This window comes from Ambystoma mexicanum, chromosome 13 (genome assembly GCF_040938575.1).
Source record: "Ambystoma mexicanum isolate Mex_15411 chromosome 13, UKY_AmexF1_1, whole genome shotgun sequence".
In the NCBI taxonomy this organism is placed as follows: Eukaryota; Metazoa; Chordata; class Amphibia; order Caudata; family Ambystomatidae; genus Ambystoma; species Ambystoma mexicanum.
In genome coordinates, this window is record NC_090938.1 from 521,457,189 (window position 1) to 521,477,249 (window position 20,061).

The 20,061-nt window shown below is 45.8% G+C and overlaps 1 protein-coding gene across 9 annotated transcripts in view; it reads right to left on the reverse strand.

Annotated features, from left to right (window-relative positions):
- Window positions 1-19,426, reverse strand: part of CCDC200 (coiled-coil domain containing 200) — a 100,276-nt gene extending 80,850 nt beyond the window's left edge. For 3 of the 9 annotated variants that reach the window (XM_069634216.1, XM_069634215.1, XM_069634208.1), the window contains exons 1-2: window positions 19,142-19,294; window positions 14,385-14,485 (exon numbers count right to left, since the gene is read on the reverse strand). In XM_069634216.1, coding sequence (XP_069490317.1) covers window positions 14,385-14,459 — 75 coding nt within the window. In that variant the 5' untranslated portion in view covers window positions 14,460-14,485; window positions 19,142-19,294. Of the gene's footprint in view, window positions 1-14,384; window positions 14,486-19,141 lie in introns of all 9 variants that reach the window. The other 6 variants (XM_069634213.1, XM_069634209.1, XM_069634210.1 and 3 more) reach the window with 5 other exon arrangements.
- Window positions 19,427-20,061: the final 635 nt, after the last annotated feature.

Consider the following 20,061-nt stretch of genomic DNA (forward strand, 5'->3'; position numbering starts at 1 on the left):
CCTGTGGCCTATCTATCTAAGAAATTGCTTCCAGCAGAAGTGAACTACACAATTACAGACAGAGAACTTCTGGCAATCAAGAAAGCATTTCAGGAATGGAGACATTATCTGTTGGGAGCAAGATTCACAGTAACCATTTTAACCGATCATCGAAATCTTCTGTTTTTGAAATCTGCTCAAACACTATCACCTCGACAACTTAGGTGGTCACTTTTCTTTTCAGAATACGATTTTGTGATAACATTCAAGCCTGGGCGGTTAAACGGTAAAGCGGATGCTTTATCACGACAAGGATCTTCGGGAGAAGTTGAAAATCAATTATTACCAGAACCAGTGATTGCAGAAGAAAAATTTATTCTAAGTGCTACAAAGGAAGAGAATCAGCTTCTTAAAAAAGATTCTAAAGGAATTACCAGAAGATGAAATTCAATCTTGGTTAGCGGAGGATTCTGGAAGACATTTAATTGAAGGATTTCCATGTGTCCACTCTAAAATTTACCTTCCAAGCAAGGAACTGCAAAAGGAAATTATGCAAGAATGTCATGAATCCAAGTTGGTAGGTCACCCTGGAATTTGTAAGACTATTGAACTGGTTGAGAGAAAGTTTTGGTGGAAAGAAATGAAAAAAGATATTGAAGACTATGTGAAAACATGTGAAGTCTGTGCTCGAGTAAAGTCGGGAGGAGGAAAACCATCTGGGTTATTAAATCCATTACCAGTACCCCCTAGTCCTTGCTTTACAATCTCTATGGATTATATTGTAGATCTTCCCAAAGATCAAGGTTATACTACAGTATTAGTAGTTGTGGATTTACTAACGAAAGCTGGGCATTTCATTCCCATGAAAGGAGAGGCTTCTGCAAGGAATCTGGCAAAAAGTTTTTTGCAAGAAGTAGTACGATTACATGGTCTACCAACATGAATTGTATCAGATCGAGGGTCTCAGTTCATTTCTAAGTTTTGGCGAGCTTTCTGTACAGAGTTGGGAATTGAGGTAAAGCTTTCTTCAGGTTATCACCCACAGACCAACGGCCAAACAGAGCGAGTAAATCAAGAATTGGAAAAATATATTAGAGCTTTTTGGCAAGAAAGAGGAAGTTGGGTAGATCTTCTTTGGCTAGCAGAGTTTAGTTATAACAATTCTGTCAAGGATTCTACTAAGTATTCTCCATTTTTTAGCAACTATGGTTTCCACCCACGATTTTTGAAAGAAGTGTTGCCATCTGAGTATTCCAATCCAGAGGTTGAGCAGCGATTGACTTGTATTAGAGATGGTTTAGTGAAAGCTAAAGAAACCTTAGAAAAAAGTAAGCTAAGATTTAAGACATTTGCTGATAAGAAACTTCGTAAAGCACCACATTATCAGGTGGGTCAAAAAGTTTGGCTGTCCACAAAAAACCTACGTTTAAAGGGAAGAACTAAATTTAGTCCGAGATTTATTGGTCCATTTGAAATAGAAAGAATAATAAATCCCGTAGCAATCAAACTGAAATTACCCGCAAGTATCAAAAGTCACCCTACATTTCATGTCAGTTTAGTGAAACCTTGTGTGTCAGGAACTAGATTAGGAAAACCACCACCAGCAGTTTACACAGAGGAAAATGACGAAGAGTTTGAAGTTAAGAAAATCTTAGATTCCAGGATTGTTAGAGGTACCTTACAATATCTTATTGACTGGAAGGGATACGGTCCTGAGGAAAGATCTTGGGAGGATCAAGTAGATGTACATGCCCCTCAATTGATAAAACAGTTTCACAAGAGGTTCCCTGCTAAACCAGGCCCTGGGACAGGGCTTTGAAGAGGGGGGTACTGTCAGGACTGGCTAGTTTAATAACAGGAACAGTAACAAGATTAACATTGTGCCTTTAGAGCTGGCTGGCTGGGTGGGTTAGTAACAGGAAGAGTTTGTTCATAGAATTAACATTGTGCTTGCCCAAGTCAAGATGGAGCGAAAGAAACTTAATCTGATTGGTTAAAGAAACAATGATATGTTTGGTTGCCTGATTGGTGGAGAGGACAATGGGTTTGATTCTTGGGAGATGAGCAAGATTCTAAACTGCCTTTCATCCAGAGAAATTCAGTGGCTGGTTGTATATTAGTTAAGCTCCTTAAGTAAGGCCTTTCCAGAGCTCAGAAAATCTACCAAAGAAGTAAGAATATCGTTTGCTGATCCAATTTGAACAAGAAGTCATCAGGTGGGATCGTTCTTTTAAAGATTTTGAGATTGTCACAGTGAACTTTCATTTTCTTTTATAAGAAAACTTAAAGAGTAAACAAGTTTCAAGTTCATTTGAGAAAAGAGACATTTACAGTTAAAGTTATTATAAGGAAAACAAGCTTGAAGATTGTGCGTAGGATTTAAAAGTTGATTAACTGCGTGTAATGTTCTTCAAGACTGTTTAATGTGTGCGCGAGCTCGCAAGTTGTCGTTTGCGTGTTTTTTTTTAAAGCGCGTGTACATTTTTCACGTGAAAGACGTTTCCTGAGAAAGCGCGTGTGGTTTTGCGATAGAGCGCGTGCCAAAAAGAATTGCGCGTGTGAATTTTAGCGCGTGTACATTTTTCACATGAAAGACGTTTCCTGAGAAAGCGCGTGTGGTTTGCGATAGAGCGCGTGCCAACAAGAATTGCGCGTGTGAATTTTAGCGCGTATACATTTTTCACGTGAAAGACGTTTCCTGAGAAAGCGCGTGTGGTTTTGCGATAGAGCGCGTGCCCAAAAGAATTGCGCAAGTTAACTTTAGCGCGTGTACATTTTTTACGTGAAATACGTCTCAAGAGAAAGCGCGTGTTGGGTTGCGATAGAGCGCGAGTCCATTTTTATCAGCGCGTGTTATTTTTATCGTGTTTACGAATTTTTTAACGCGCGCGGGTTTTGTAAAATTATCGCGTGTGTATTTTACACGCAAAGACAATTCTTCACGTCTTCTGAGTTCACGTGTTTATCGCACACGCTTGTTAAGGAAGAAACTATACGTTCTTTGTGTAAATGTGTAAATAAGGAAAACAATTCACACGCAGAAAGAAAGCAGTATTCCAGGAAATTAAAGAATATAATTTAAAGTAATCTATGCAAATAGAACTCAATGTTTTCAGAGAAAGACTGCAACTTAAGTAAGCATTGAAAACTACATAAGGTCAAAAGAACTTTGAAGTAAGAAAAATATCTAATTCTGAAAAGATGTTGCAAAGGCCATCACTTTAGGATTCTAAAGAGACTAGATTGGCTTGAACTATTTGCACACCACAAGATATATTTACAAGATATTCCACAAAGATTACTAACCTCTAAGTCTTTTACTGAGGTTTAAGAGGTAAAGAGTTTAGGGTTTATTTAGCATAAGTTTAGAAAAGAAGTTTTCTTATTATATAAGTAACCAGGTGTATTTGTTTACCACAGATACCAGAGCCTACCAGACGGTTGAAGGGCAGCAGTGTCTCCGTTGTTATTTTCTCCAAATTCCCCTTTCCCTTTCTTGGGGTTTTCAGCTCAGCTTATATTTAAGGGTTGAGAGGTGAACTCCTAGTGAGGGTCTGTGGGGCCAGCATCAGCTCCTGTGGAATTCAGTCAAGCCGGACCCTGACACATTCACCTCCGGAGTCCTATCACGTTGTCAGTCACTCTGACTGGCTTGGGGGAAGGAGCACTCTCCAACCCCTCCTTAATCAGGGCCAATGGACCTCTGACTGGATGGCCATAAAGAAGCTCAAAGGGACTATAACCTACTCCCTCCTGAGGGACTTCTATATAAGCAAAGAGAAGGCATGGCAGTAGAAGAACCCACTTTCTATTAAGGGGTTTCTCTAAAGCACCTATCATGCTCTTCATAGTCCTATTAAACCTTTCAACCAATCCGTTTGTCTGAGGGTGGTAGGCGGTCGAGAACTTGTAGGTAATTCCACAGTTTTTACACATGGCCTTCATGTAGTGGGACATACAATTTGACCCCCTGTCAGAGATTACCTCGTTAGGAAACCCAACCCTGGTAAAAATACCAAGGAGGGCCTTAGCCACAGCTTGTGCCATAACAGCCCTCATAGGAACTGCCTCAGGGTACCTAGTAGCATGGTCTACTACAACAAGGATAAACCTGTTGCCTGAGGAGGTTGGAGGATCAAGGGGACCAACAATGTTGATTCCTACCCTCTCAAATGGGACTCCCACTACTGGGAGAGGCACTAAAGGTGCCACATTCTTGGAACCACTCTTACCAGAAGTTTGGCAGGTGTGGCATCTCTTGCAGAACTTATCTACATCAGCCCCCATTTTTGGCCAATAAAAGTAGAGGAGAGAGAGCCTTTCCTTGGTCTTCTTGAAACTCAAGTGACCAGCCAAAGGAATCTCATGGGCTAGTTGCAAGAACTGGAGTCTGTTTTCTTGAGGCACTACACGTCTTTTGTAGTCTCCAGGTGCAGACTCAGTCGGTTCACTGTAGAAGAGGCCATCTTCTCAGTGCAACCTATACTTCCCAGGCTCTTGCCCATCAGCCTGAGAAGCTGCCTGGTGGCGAAGACCTTCCAGAGTTGGACATTCTCTTTGTCCCTTACTGAAGTCTGCCCTGTTGGGTCCACCTTCTGCCAGTAAAGACTGCAGCTCAGGATGGTCAACAGGATCCAGATCTCCAATAGGTTATTGGCCTTTTACTAGCTCTGTCTCTTCAGAGTCTAGTTCAACCACACAGGGTTGTACCTCCCTCTCAGCCTCAGCTGGAGGTGGAGTTACAGGTGTAATTTTGGACAACCTAGGGGAAGTCCTAGTTGGAAGCACTGGAGTGCTTGCTGCTGGTTTCCTTCTAGAAGTCTTGGATTTCCCCTTTGCTTCTGGTTGCTCAAATATAGCAGAAAGTAGCTCCAGTGGAGTAGGAGTGATTTCTTTTCTCATCATCTCCTTGGGAGAACCTCTCCTGGTTTTCTCACTTGCAGGTCTGGTTAGCTCCTGTTACCTTTTACTAGGAGGTCTGGGGGTGTGTGACACTACTCGAAGATTTTTCAGGTCATTTCCCAACAGAACCCTTCCTGGTACCTCTCATTGTATACTGACAGGTATCTTCACAGTCATATCATTGCACTGGATGAGAACTGGTAACTGGGGAAGCATCTGCACAGTCCCTCCAGCTAACTTGGTGAGGTATTTGGGTGGCTTAGCAACATCCTCTGCCTTGAAAAAAGATTCATCCACCACAGTTATGCTGGCCCCAATGTCCCTAATGGCAGGAGTCTCCTGACCATTCACTTGGACACTGTCCTTATAATACTCTTTAGTATTACCTGGGATAGAATTATATATATCTAAATTCTGTTGTTCCCCAACCCCAGGGACATAAAGAAACATTGGCTGAGACTCCTATGGGTTCATCAGCCAGTAATAGAAAGTTTCCACTTGCCATTTGTACTTCCTCCTCTGGAGCGAAGGCTAAGGAGACAGTGTGGACTCCTGAAGGTTTACCCTTACATCTGGGATCCCCTTTCACATGGTCAGTAGAGCCACAAACATAGCATTTCCCAAATGCCTTCTCGAATAGTGGCTTGTTCTGACCCCCTTCTGGTTTGGGACCAGAAGGTACACTAGCCTGATTTGGTTTCCCACGTGGCTTACCCTTATGGTTCTGTTTGGGGCCCTCTTTGGAATTTGAATTATTGGAATTCTCTTTGGAGTCCTTTTTAGGCTGTTTCCCCTCATCCTGTTTCTGAGCTGCCCCAGAATCCTTGTGAGTAGCCCTGTTGGCAACCCACAAGTCAGCAGCCTTAGCTAGCTTCTTGGAATCTATTTCCTTTGAATCAGCCAAGTGCTGTCTGAGCTCAGGAGAGCAGGCATCATAAATTGACTCCAACATAACAAGATTTTTAATTCCCTCATAAGTGTTCACTTTATAACCCTCCCTTAATCCATCCCTCTAAGTTCTTCAAACTTTCACTCACCCAGGTAGCCCAAGGGGTACCATCATGCCTTTTGAGGGTCCTAAACCTCTTAAGGTACTGGGAGGGGGTCTTCCCAAATCTAGCTATTAAAACTTGCTTCACACATTCATAGTCCATCCTATCCACCTCCCCCAACTCCATTACCACATCAGATGCAACAGGGAGAGCCTAGAGAACAACCAAGGAAGCAACTGATTCCATGTGATGTCCTGGAGCCCATGAGTATACTCAAACATAGCCAACCAAGCCAACACATCCAACTTAGGTTCATACATACCCACAATCTCTTTAGGCATCCGGGGTCTTTTGGGACTGGAACTCCTAGAGGATCCAGGGAGAGAAGCATTTTCCACAGACAATTTCTTCATCTCTAGCTCATGTTTGAGCTCAATTTCTCTGAGCCTTAGTTCTTGGTGCTTTTGTTCAGATTGGGCACTAATTCTTTTGAACTCTAATTCAAGACTCATTTTTTCTAGTTCAATGAATGCAGGACTTAATGTGGGACCTGCCAAAGGTCCAGTAGACACAGCTTGAGGTGCTAGAGCAGGCAGAGGGCCAGTGGGGACAGTTATTTGGCCTCACCTTCCTCTTCTGACTCTACGACAATACTATCAAGACTTTGATTCATATTAGCTTCATTACTGTTGTCTACATTTGCTGGGGAGGTAAGCTCCTCTGAACCACTACCCAGACTTTGGTTTTCTAACAATCTTTCTATCAATTCTATTTTCTTGCCTTTTACAGGGAGATTCTTATGTCTACAAAGGGCTCTTAAACAATCAGCTGTATTTGCAGTAAGAGACTCCTGGCTGTAACTTTCCATAGTTGACTTATTAGAAGCTTTGTGGTTAGTTGCACCAAAGTATCAAAAGCACTCTACAATGTATACTCGATAAAATCCCACCGCTGTACACCAGTGTTAGGCAGAATCCTGTGCAGTTCCCTTGTGGGACACTGCAAGAAGATTAAGACTACAGGAGTAAGCAGTAAACCCAATTGGTAGCAGTCTGCACCACCCAGATTTACCTGGTAGCTGTGGCTGAGCAGTCAGACTTCTCTCAAGATGAGTAGGGCAGTATACAGAGGATACACAATAGGGCTAAAACCACAGTAGAGCAAGCAAACACTGAATAGAGCGTGGTATCAAATGTATATAATTATTTATTTAAAACACACTTTAGGAAATACACTAAGCACTATAAATCAAAGCAAGTTCGAACACAGTCAGATAAAGTATACACACCTCCCTTAATAATTTATTAGACAAGTCTAGATCAAAACACCACTATTTGTAAAAACAGATGTGAGTGCGTAACTTAGATGGCACTCCAATAATTAAGATAAAGTGAGAGAAAAAGGCAGGTCATGACAATAAAACAGTTCCCAACACTTTTCTAAGACCACAGCAAGTTAGGGAAGGCAGAGTCTACTGTAGAGCCAAAGTTCATAGGCCAGGCCCACTTTAAATGGAACAAGGCAACATGTGCCCAAGATCACACAGTTTCAAAAGCACTCAAGTTTTTGCAGAAATGTTCAAAGGAGGTTGGTTTGATGCGAAAGGTAAATTTAGAAGGTCTGGGGGCCAACCCAGTTGGAAACCCAAGGATTTAAGGGTCACCTTTATCAATCCGCATAAAGGGAGGTCAGGCGGAACACAGTACCTTAAAGAGTGAGGAAGCTCCAGCGGTGGCAGTTGTTCCTGACAGCGGGTGCAGTTCGTGGTTTCGACCAGGGGAAGAGATGATATCGTCGAGGAGGAAACTTGGAGTCGTTGCACTGCCCAGGGAAGAGACCAGCCGGAGAGTTTGTTCAGTAAAAAAGGTGCATTCCTTTTATTCGTGGTCACAGTGGTGAAGCTTGGCTATCGGGCGCCGGGGTGCTTGGCACGGCTGATTCGACCAAGGGACGTCCTGGAAGGCGAATGGCGAACTGGTTGTCCCCACCAGCTCAAAGGGAGAAGACTCTTACAGCAGAAGATCTTCTCTTGTCGTCGGGAAAGTGGTGAGGTTGTTGCAGCAGGGCTCCACCGGTGGTGTCGTCGTTGCAGATGGCTCAGCTTCTCCCCTCTACAGATTTCTTAGGTCCTGTGGTGACTTCTGAAGTTCCAGTCCCCAAAGCCCTGCTTTTATGCAGAAAAAACCCCATTCAACAGCCTAACTGTCGCTCATACATGCTAAGTGGTGAGCCGGGGGTGGCTCACCACTGGGCCGATCAGAACAGAGTGTGACTTGGGTTGCTAAGGCAACGCAGTCCAGGGTGCCAATTCCCCCACCCACACATCCTGTAGAACCCAGACCAAGTGGAACAAAGGGCCCGACCTTGGTTGGAGTTACAGAGACGGACACAAACGCCATTTTGGAAAAGAGTTCTGGCGAAAAGACCCAAACGGTGATTTTATACTAAATAAATAAACCGGCAGTATCTTTAACATGGCACCAAAAAGTGGTGTGTTTAAAATCAATGGGAAAATCCCATAGGAAATATTCTGGTGGAATATTTCGCGTGGTAACCACTGCCACCAGCCAGAACCTCGACAAGGGGGGACTGGACAGTGCCCCCTTGGAAACAGACCCAGGGGCAATCGAAATAACCTCTTCCAGTACTTTCACAATATGATGCAAAGGGTTCATCTAAATGGACAAAAGAGAAAAAACTAAACACTACTGACCTCATTCCAAGTTTGGGGGATTTAGCATTAGTAAATACGTCAAATGGAGTTGCCATTACTGTTGTGTTACCGGCTCGGAACTGCTGGTAAATCCTCAATATTCCAAGGTGCTGTTGTTCCCCATTTTTGGGGTTTGGAGGAATTCCTGCCAGCGGTAATTCTGCCAGCTGGAATGCCTCCACTTTTTGGAGGTAACGGGGAGGAAAACCTCCAGCGAAAAACTGGAGGTTTTTCCTCCACTTTACCTCCAAGCTCAGAGATTGGCAGTGTGGTAAAAGTGTGGTAAAAGGGGCAGTAATTCCGGTACTTCCCCTTTTTACCCCCTGCCATACTAGTAACTATGGGCGGAGTAGAATTGTTTCAAACAGCATTACCCAAACCAATGGTTATAGCACTATGTAAAGACGCACAGCATCGCATTGAGGGCAGACACACTTGAATCAGCCATTTTCTTCTGAAAGACATTGTAATCTGAACAAGGTGGCCACTTGCAACTCAGAACAGGATCCTCCATTCACACAGGCCACCTGACCCAGATCCCCTTACAGCATGAATTGCCTCTTCCTGTTCTGCCCAGAGACGTCTGTTAGTGCAGCATGTACCACCCCACACTTGGACCATTTGGCGCAACTGCATTGTGTGTAATCTGTCAACGGCGCAGATTCCTCTTTGTGTCCCTGACCGGCCCTGGGAGGCTTGAGTTTCTTCTGAGAGGCTTTTGTTACCTGTAACTGATCTCGCTTTTGGCCTCACATGTATCGCTTTCCAGTCTGGAGGAGTCCTTTACCTTATGAACAACGCGCTTACATTGCTATCCGTCTGAATGTCCACTTCGCTGGATGTAATTTGAGAATTTGCGTAATCTTGCGTGGAATAAGGTGGTGGCCCAAGAAAGCGTCAGTCAAGTTTAAAATCCAAATTTCCTGGGTTAGAGGCCTTTTCTTGGACTTACTGAAAGTATTATCTCAGCTAGTGGAACGCACACGCTTATTGTTTCAAAACTATTTGCAATAGTGCGCAACTAGGTTCCTCAAGAAGATTAGGTACAGTACATAAAAATGTAGGGTCTGTGGAGTAGCCTGGTTGGAGCCAGTTTACAGAATCCAGGACGCCATGGCGCGATGGAATGGGCCAGGAGCAGAATCCTGTTCTCCAGGTTCGAAGGTTCCCAGTTTAGGAACTAGACCACACCACCTCCCATAAGCTGTTGATGTCTCATGCGCCTCTTTACACACGATGTTGCCAGCTGAAGATAGGGCCTCATTATGAGTTTGGCAATGGTTTGGTGGTAAATCTGCCGGATTACCACCAAACTCAATTACCGTTACCGCCACTTGGTCCCGTGGAGTTACCACATGATTACAAGTGGCAGTAATTCTCAATTTTGGAGTCCATAGGACTCCATGGGGATTTTGGGTGGATTTAAAGCCGGTGGATTTACCACATGGTAAAACCATCTATTTTTGGAGGTAAAGCAGAGGATTTACCTCCAGCAACAATTACCTCATGGTAATTCCACCAGTGGTAAATCCGCCAAAAATTATAATTTTGCAGTGCAGGAAAAATGGCAGGAATGGAATTCCCGCCACTTTTTTCCCCTTACAGCCAATCTTGTAATGAGGCCATCTAGTCTGTGATACTTCCAGTGTATGCATTGCATCAGAGCAAGCCCCATCTAGATTTGCCAGGGAGGAAGTAATACTATAGCATGTGTAACAATGTGGAAGTCTAAATACTTCATTCTTACAAATTTGGGTATAAATGACTTTCACCATAAATTCATAGCGAAAGTTTATAGTTCAATGAGGTAACATGCATGGCCACACAAGTGTTCCATTACGGGAACCACATGCCAGAGCAGGTCAGGTGAACGCAAGATGTTTTCTATATGTTTGGCTGTTTTCTTGGGTGCAAACCGATGCTTGTTCTCTGCTTCAAGGCACCGATGGATTCCAGCTGGTTTTGTGCACAGGCACCTACACGAAGGACCTTTTCACGATCTCTCTAGAAACACCCACTGGACAGAGACTGGGAAACTGGAACAAACTCATGCTACCACCGCCCAACAATCACCATCAAAACGAAACCAAGGGGAGTGAGACCCACCCCGTCCTAATCCATGCTGTCAGACCAGAGCTAGACCCCCTCAACCTACTCCCCTTTTCAATAGCTTCCCAACTACTACATAGACAAAAATCCATGAAAACTGCAGTCTAATGACTGCAGCACCACAACATGACACTAACCCAATGAGTCTGCGCCGTTCTGCAACACTCCGAACCCTACCTCACTTACACCACCATCTTCCATACCATCTGCACTCCCAGAATATCGGTGCAGGTAGCGGAATTCAAGTTGGGCTCTGCCCGTCAAATAGGCAGGCATCAAAGTGTCTCCGGCATACACACGTAAGGACATTCTGGCACCCAGGAATCAGATACATCCACCATTCCCTGTCAAAGTATCAGGTTGTGCATCTCTCCATCTCCCCTCACCCTTTTCTCTTAAAGAATCATGAGCCAAAATGGCAGGCGCTGTGCAGAATAAGACCACTCTTCATTACGTTTCCAACCGTGTTGAGTGCAAGACCGCAGAAGGAGTTGATTTGGACCAAACAGTGGGGAGAGCGGCAGCGGCACTGCTGAAAGTTAGCCCACCGTGCTCAACTGCTAGCGCTGGGCACTCAGATCTGCAGCAGCACCAATCTTGGGGCAGGGAGTGGTGGGAGAGACCCATGGAGCGTTTCTAGAATATTATGCTTTCACAGCAAGCGACTTGAAGGGATTCATATGCAGGTACAATGCACCAAGGCAGGTGCCAGAATGGTCTCTTTTTTCACGAAATGAGATATATTAGCATACGTGTGGCGTCGGACAGAGGTAATGTGTTTTTAGGCAGCTGTGCCACACAGCTGCTTGAATACGCTTTTTATTTTACATGGTGCAGTATGCAGGTACCATATAGGACTTGATTTACACATTTTTTTCTGTTTAAGTATCTGTTGCCACAAAACATTCCATTTCGGAACAGGGACGTCATTTCACCAAAATGCCAGGGGTAGCGGAAGTGACATCACACGACCCTGGACCCCTGATGACATCACAGGAAGTGATGTCATTTGACCCCCACCCCGAAGTGATATCTCGGGAAGCGATGGAACACAACCTTTCACCCGTTGACAAAACAGGAAGTGGCATCACATAGCATTGTACACTACGAAAAATATGGTTACGATATCACTATAATGTGATGTACATTTCATACAAGAATGGATCACCATATGTATCGTTAAGATCAGTTTCTATAGGCCCATATTACCAAATTACTGTGAATGCAAGCAGACGTCCATGACCAAATGATAATGATGTGTTATTATACAGCACTTACGCTTAAGCGCTTAATATAGAAAAAATATACACCCAATATCACCCAACCTGTGTTGGTACTCATTTATGGACCTCAGAAGGATGAAAGGCTGAGTTGAGGCGTTAAGCCAGCCACTCCAGAAGTAAAGAGCCACATGGTGCTGGCCACAGCCCAGGAGCTTGCATCACAAAAAAAATATATATATAATTATTTTTTTTTTTAGAGGTCGCAAGGGAGACCTCAGAGGTCGCAGTTGCGACCTCTGACGACCCCTAAATGACGTCCCTGTTTCGGAATTAGCAAAGATTCAGAAACATTTGCATATCAAATATTTGTGCAAAGTGAGTGTAGGCAAATACAATATTGGAGCAGGCTTGCAAAACCTCACTTGGGTGTGCAGAAAAGAGGGGTCAACAAGAGACAGAAGCATTACAGCTGATCAAATGTCTTTGCTCCATTTTGATCATGATCGTGAACTCCTCACATCCCAAAGAGCAGCAAAGCTGCACATTTGGTGTACCATTCCATCACGGTACACCCGTTTCGGTGCCGCCGGTTCGGCGCGGGCCGATTCGCCGCAGCCAGTTCGGCGCGGCCAGTTCGGCGACGGGATGTTTTGTCGCTGGGATGTTTTGGCGCGGTGTGGGATTCTCGGGTTTTTTGCTATAGCATAAACAACCCTTCCAAACGTGTTGCCGACGCAAGAAGAGCGACGGCCTCATTGAAGCAGTCAAGATTTCTCACCTTGTGTAAAACTGAGAAACTACATTAAAGCGGTGCGTTCAGGGATATCTTTTAGTGCTTTGCAGGATGTTGGGGGGGGGGGCAGATGTGCAGGTCAGAGGTCCTCAACATGCACAAGAATGGCCGCACATATATTGTATGTGATACTGGCTTGAAAATGAAGGCTAATGCTTTATTTCTAAACTGTCAGCTCGGTGCTTGGAAGACGATGCTGATGGCACTGTTTGGTATTCCAGGCTTTATGGCTGTAGAATGCACGCTAAGCCACTGCAACCCGTCCTCCCTGGGTGTGGCCCCCCTTCCTAAAGTGCCCCCTTGAAAGCCGCTCTCCCCGAGGTCTCCATTTCGGAGCAGGACATTTCTGTGCGGCCAGTTCGGCGTGGGCTGCCGCGCTGAACCGGCCGCGCCAAATCGGCCCGCGCCGAACCGGCCGCGCCGAAATGTCCTGCTCCCTTTCCAGCATGTTTGGCAACGTTGGAGTGGTGTTAAACCTCAGGGTTACACTTGTCGCATTGGTGGATCAGAAATGCGAAGGACCTGGCCTAATAACGCGACCAGGAATGTGGAAAGTGTGTACAATCAATCAAATGAAAGTTCCCATCGATCCGACCATTTCTAATAATGACGATGTGTTTCAGTCTGTCCCATATACAATGCCAACATGCAGCAGGTAATTTAGGGCAAGATTCATGTATATGCAAAGGAGCACCCCACACCCTTTGCAGGTTCCCCATGAGCAAATTACGCCCCAATGTAGAGAAGCACCGAAACACACATCTCAGGATATGAAGAAAGTCAACGACAGCAGTGCCTCTACAACTTGGACATGTAACATCGGATGTTTTGAATGGTTGGGTATAAGGCACTTTATGATAATATGGCATAAGACGGGATTTGGGGTTATTGTGTGGGGAATGTGGTATTGATTTTGTACACTTAGGATTTCCGGGAATGTACTGCCAGGTAGTACCATTATGAAAGTGCCTGAAAAAAGGCAGATCCCATAACTAAAAAAAGCCAGACCTGTTGGCTTTGCCAATGCGTGTTGTAAATCCAAACAGATTGTGTTATTCAGACGGTTATTAGGTAGTCAGTAAATGTTGATTTCACCTCTGCCATGGTTGCTCCCTCTCTAAATTAGTCCACCCTAACCACGTGCCTCCTCTCTGTAACATAACCACTTCGAGGTGAGTCGCCTACCCTGTGCTGGATTTTAGGCCAGATTTCTATGCATCCGAGATCTCACAAAAAATGTCTTGCTCGATCAAAATCCATTTCCAGCCTCCAATTGGTTAACTGGTTTACTATGTTCAGACTTTAATCTGTGCTGGGGATTCCAACCCAGGTCGTTAGGAAGAGGGGAGAAACTCTTTGACACAAGACCACTTGTAGGTCTCATCAGGATGCATGCGAAATTGCTTGTTAGGCTTGTGCCTTGCAGGAAGTATTGAAATACAGCGTTTTACGTTTAAAAGACATGAACCTTTTATACTTTGCCTTCAACATTATAGGAAACGGTCCTCTCTTGGGTTATTTTCCGGTTGTTCATGAAAGATGAATCTTCTGAGAGGCAAATGTTTATTGGAGCGATGGGAACAATGCCCATCACCTAGTACACTCCCCTTCACCCCTCCTGTCCCTGGTGGGTTCCCACAGTAAATAATTTTAATTTCCAGCACTGTGCTTACCTCTTCATACTGATGGCGTCTCCTGTCCAGCACATGTTGCCTTCGACGGGCCTCCCAGTGGTAAGCCGAGGTCATCCTGCCAAAATCCCGAGTCCTCTCTGCTGGAGGAGAATCGAGAAGACATCTGTCAGCAGAGGCTCAGAACACACAGAGCACAGTGTGGGGTGACACTGCTATTAGTGCAGACAGATGGCAGTGTGGAGAGGACACTCCTCAACTCAGACAAAACACTGCAGGGAGAGTGCACCTCTGTCAGAACAGGCAGGATAATACAGAAGGGGTCACCTCCATCAATAAAGACAGTGGATGAAGGAACCTCTAGCGGTACACATGTAGGGGCCTGCAAAGAAAGGACAGAGCTACCAGCACAGACAGGTCAGCAAGGACGGGAAATATCTATCAGGTACAAGCCAGCAAGAAAGGGACGCATCCATCAGTACAGACAAGGGTCAGCAAGAACGGAAACATCTATCAGGTACAGCAAGAAACAGATACATGTCAGCAAAGAAACAGGTCAGCAAGGAGGGGAAACATCTATCAGGTACAAACCAGCAAGAAAAGGACACATCAGCATAGACACAGACCAGCAAAAAAGGGGGCCAGCACAAACAAGGGGTGCAGGTCAGCAAGAAATAGGCATGTATCAGCAAAGACACAGGTCAGCAAGAACGGAAACATCTATCAGGTACAAGTCAGCAAGAAACAGATACATATCAGCAAAGAAACAGGTCAGCAAGTACGGGAAACATCTATCAGGTACAAACCAGCAAGACAGGGACACATCTATCAGCATAGACACAGATCAGCAGAAAAGGAGGCCAGCTATCAGCACAAACAAGGGGTGCAAGTCAGCAAGAAAGAGAAATGTGTCAGCAAAGACACAGGCCAGCAAGGACAGGAAACATCTATTAGGTACAAGTCAGCATGAAAGGGACACATCTATCAGCACAGACACAGATCAGCAAAAAAGGGAGCCATCTATCAGCACAGACAAGTGTCAGCAAGGACAGGAAGCATTTATCAGGTACAAGTCCGCAAGAAAGATACGTACGAGCAAAGACACAGTTCAGCAAGGATGTGAAACATCTATCAGGTACAAGTCAGCAAGTACGAGATGCCTATCAGCAAAGACACAGTTCAGCAAGGACGGGAAACATCTATTAGGTACAAGTCAGCAAGAAAGAGACACATCCATCAGCACAGACACAGATCAGCAAAAAAGGAGCCATCTATCAGCACAGATAAGTGTCATCAAGGATGGGAAACATCTATCAGGTGTAAGTCAGCAAGAAAGGGACGCATCTATCAGCACAGACAAGTGTCAGTAAGGATGGAAACATCTATTAGCACAGACAGGTCAGCAAGGATGGAAGACATCTGTCACCACAGACACAGGTCAGCAAGGATGGGAAACATCTATCAAGTACAAGTCAGCAGGACAGGAAACATCTATCAGTACAACCACAGATCAGCAAAAAAAGGGAGCCATCTATCAGCGCAGGCAGGGATCAGCAAGAACAGTGTAGAGGAGTAGACCAAAAGCGACTCCCCCTCACCCTCTGGTGATGGGACAGGTGAATATGTCACTCGGGCCCAGGCCCCGCCCACCTGTCCAACATTGTAAAAGTGAAGAACGTTATTCATTGAGGCAGTCATACTGCTCTCATCCGAGGCAGGTGCATTAGGGAAGGGATACAATGTAAATTGCAAGTGGCAAGAATAAGTGATGGGGGGTACATGTACATGTCCAATAGACATGAAGCAAATTACATTCCTCATGAAACTACATGAACAATAAGTTAAATAAATGCAGTTAGAGATCAAGAATATTACACTGCACCCATTCATGTAGGAAACACATATATAATGAAATGAACACATTTGCGCAAAACATGAATAACATATGGATAAATTTCATTAACATAGAAATGCAACAGGAAAAGGAATCCATCTCATTTAAAATGGACACCAAAACCATGCATAACAAATGAATACAGGCCTTAAGCCTCAGGGAAGTTAGAATTGCTGAAGCCATCAGAAATGTTGGTTCAGGCAGGGTTGAGAAAGTAGAAACGGGGAGGGACTGCCGAAGCACAGCCAGGCACATGAACTTGGCAGCATTAAATAGTAGAATGGACAGTTTTAGCAGTGTTTCTCACGAGCTTTTTTTATAAATGAAAATGGCAGTAAGTGAGCAATAGATAAGGTAGACAAATGAGCCAATGAGAACGAGACAGCAAGCTTTGTGTCCTTGGCAGGCTGGCTTGAGCATATGTCATCTCAAAAACCACTTCCATCCAGCCTCTGCATCGCAAAACATGTCCTGTGTTCACTAAAATAGGAATAATATGCTGGTCAGCATATTATGAGGTCATTGGAAGAGGAAATAATGATGCATTTCAGGTGGCACGTGTACCCAATAAGTGAGGCCAAAGTATTTTATTCATAGAAATTAGACCAATTAGTATTTTAGGATTTATGTTAGAGCAGCACTGATGTACGATGATGTTTTTGTTAAAGATATATATTGGAAATAGGAGGGATTTGAGACTCTCTTCTTTTCACCTTAAACACCATGGTTGACAGAACAAACACTCCTGGCCATTGGGGAAATAAAGGTCTCTGTTCCTTGCACAACTGCGTCTTTATATCCCTGGATGGCTGTATTGGGTTATGCCTGAGTAATGACACCGTCTTTACAATGGGAAACATCTATCAGGTACAATTCAGCGAGAACGAAACACGTATCAGCAAAGACACAGGTCAGCAAGGACAGGAAACATCTATTGGCTACAAGTCAGCAAGAAAGGGACACATGCATCAGCACAGACACAGACCCGCAAAAAAGGGAGCCATCTATCAGCACAGATAAAGGTCAGCAATGACGGGAAACATCTATCAGGTGTGTGTCAGCAGGAAAGGGACACATCTATCAGCACAGACAAGGGTCAGCAAGGACGGAAACATCTATTAGGTACAAGTCAGCAAGAAAGGGACACATGCATCAGCACAGACACAGATCAGCAAAAAAGGAGCCATCTATCAGCACAGACAAGTGTCAGCAAGGACGGAAACATCTATTAGGTACAAGTCAGCAAGAAAGGGACACATGCATCAGCACAGACACAGACCCGCAAAAAAGGGAGCCATCTATCAGCACAGATAAAGGTCAGCAATGGCGGGAAACATCTATCAGGTGTGTGTCAGCAAGAAAGGGACACATCTATCAGCACAGACAAGGGTCAGCAAGGACGGAAACATCTATCATGTACAAGTCAGCAAGAAAGAAATAGATATGAGCAAAGACACAGTTCAGCGTAGAAAGGAGAATGAATGGGGCACCTCTGCCAGCGCAGAGACAAGGTAGTACTAACAGGGACACCACTGCCACTGCAGGCACAGGGCAGTGGTAAATGGGACACCTCTACCAGCGCGGACACAGGGCATTAATAATGGTACACATCTCTCTGTGAAAGCAGGCACAGGGCATTTATAAATAATGGGACACCTCTCCAGGCAGGCGCAGACACAGGGCAGTAATAAATGGGGCACTTCTGCCAGTGCAGATACAGGGCTTTAATAGTGGGACAACTCTCTCTGCCAGCACAGACACAGGGCATGAATAATGGCACACATCGTGCAGGCACAGGGCAGTAGTAAATTAGACATATCTATCAGCACATACACAGGAATGGATGGGGCACCCCTGCCAGGACAGAGAAAGGGATGATTGGGGCACCCCTGCCAGCACAGAGGAGGGAATGAATGGGGCACCCATGCGAGTGGAGACAATGGAATAAATGGGGCACGCATGCCAGTGCAGACACAGGAATGAGTGGGGCACCTCTACCAGGGGAGACATGGAAACGAATGTCTCCCCTGTCACCTGTGCCAGCGCAGACACGGGAATACATGGGGCACCCCTGCCAGAGGGGACACAGGTATGAATGGGGCACCTGTGCCAGCGCAGACACGGGAACACATGGGGCACCCCTGCCAGAGGGGACACGGGTATGAATGGGGCACCTCTGCCAGCGCAGACACGGGAATGAATGGGGCACCCCTGCCAGCACAGACACGGGAATACATGGGGCACCCCTGCCAGAGGGGACACAGGTATGAATGGGGCACCCCTGCTAGCACAGACAAGGGAATACATGGGGCACCCCTGCCAGAGGGGACACCGGTATGAATGGGGCACCTCTGCCAGCGCAGACACGGGAATGAATGGGGCACCCCTGCCAGAGGGGACACAGGTATGAATGGGGCACCTCTGCCAGCGCAGACACGAGAATACATGGGGCACCCCTGCCAGAGGGGACACAGGTATGAATGGGGCACCTCTGCCAGCGCAGACACGGGAATGAATGGGGCACCACTGCTAGCACAGACACGGGAATACATGGGGCACCCCTGCCAGAGGGGACACCGGTATGAATGGGGCACCTCTGCCAGCGCAGACACGGGAATGAATGGGGCACCCCTGCCAGAGGGGACACAGGTATGAATGGGGCACCTCTGCCAGCGCAGACACGAGAATACATGGGGCACCCCTGCCAGAGGGGACACAGGTATGAATGGGGCACCTCTGCCAGCGCAGACACGAGAATACATGGGGCACCTCTACCATGGGAGACATGGAAACGAATGGGGCACCTCTGCCAGGGCAGACACATCCAGTGCTCTAAGGAACGGGCGCCGCAATCAGTACAAAGTAGAATAACGAGCGAGCCACATATGGACGGGGTTATAGGTACCTCAGAAGGCTGGTTCGTCATCCGCCAGTATGTGCAGTCCCGGGGTACTGTGCCTGGGTGTAGGGCGGGAGGGAAGGAGGGGAGCTGCAACCCTGCAGTGTCCCGCCCTTGACCAACCCATCACTCTCTGGGCACCGCCTGCCCCTGTATAATTATTACCATCACAATGTGGTTGTCCGGCAACAGGGCCTGCAACACGCGATTCATTCCTCTGTTACCATGGAGCCGGCATCCGCCGCAGAACAGAGCCGGCAGCAGGAGGCGTTCCTTCCTCTCTTACCATCATGAGACCCCTCCCCTCCCCCCGCCCTTGTCCCTTTAGTGCATAACAGAGCTAATCAATCCTTCACCCCCTGGGCAGGCGGCCGCTGCGTTGTGTCAGTTATAACCACCGTGGCGAAGCTCAGTGGAACGATGCACCTGCCATGGAGATTTTGTGCAGTTTTAGCGTGACCGTCGTGGCGAGTAGGTGGGCTAATGCCAGGAAGCACACCTTCTGCTACATACATCCCAAAGTTGTGCACTTAATTCTGGAGACCCTTGTCCAGTCATGGTTTTAACTTTGCATTCTGGGACTTGTAGTTCTGAGTTTTATAATGGGGAAATCTAGGACTAAAAGTCTCGAATGCAAAGTTAAATCAGGACTGGACTAATGTCTCCAGAAGGCAATAGATATGCTTGATATATATTCAGCGTGTCCTGTTTTTTTTTGTCAACAGCACATCGCATGCTGGGAATCGTAGGCCCAATCGTCAAAGTGAAACGTAAACCCCATATTTCAAGTATAACAATTTGATAAAATAGCCCTGAAAGTTAAATGCATAACTGACAAGTGATTCCACATCATGTGTGACACCTAGAGCTAGCCATGTGTGGCATGGTGTCTTGCTTACATAGGCCTAAACAGGGTGATGTGGCAT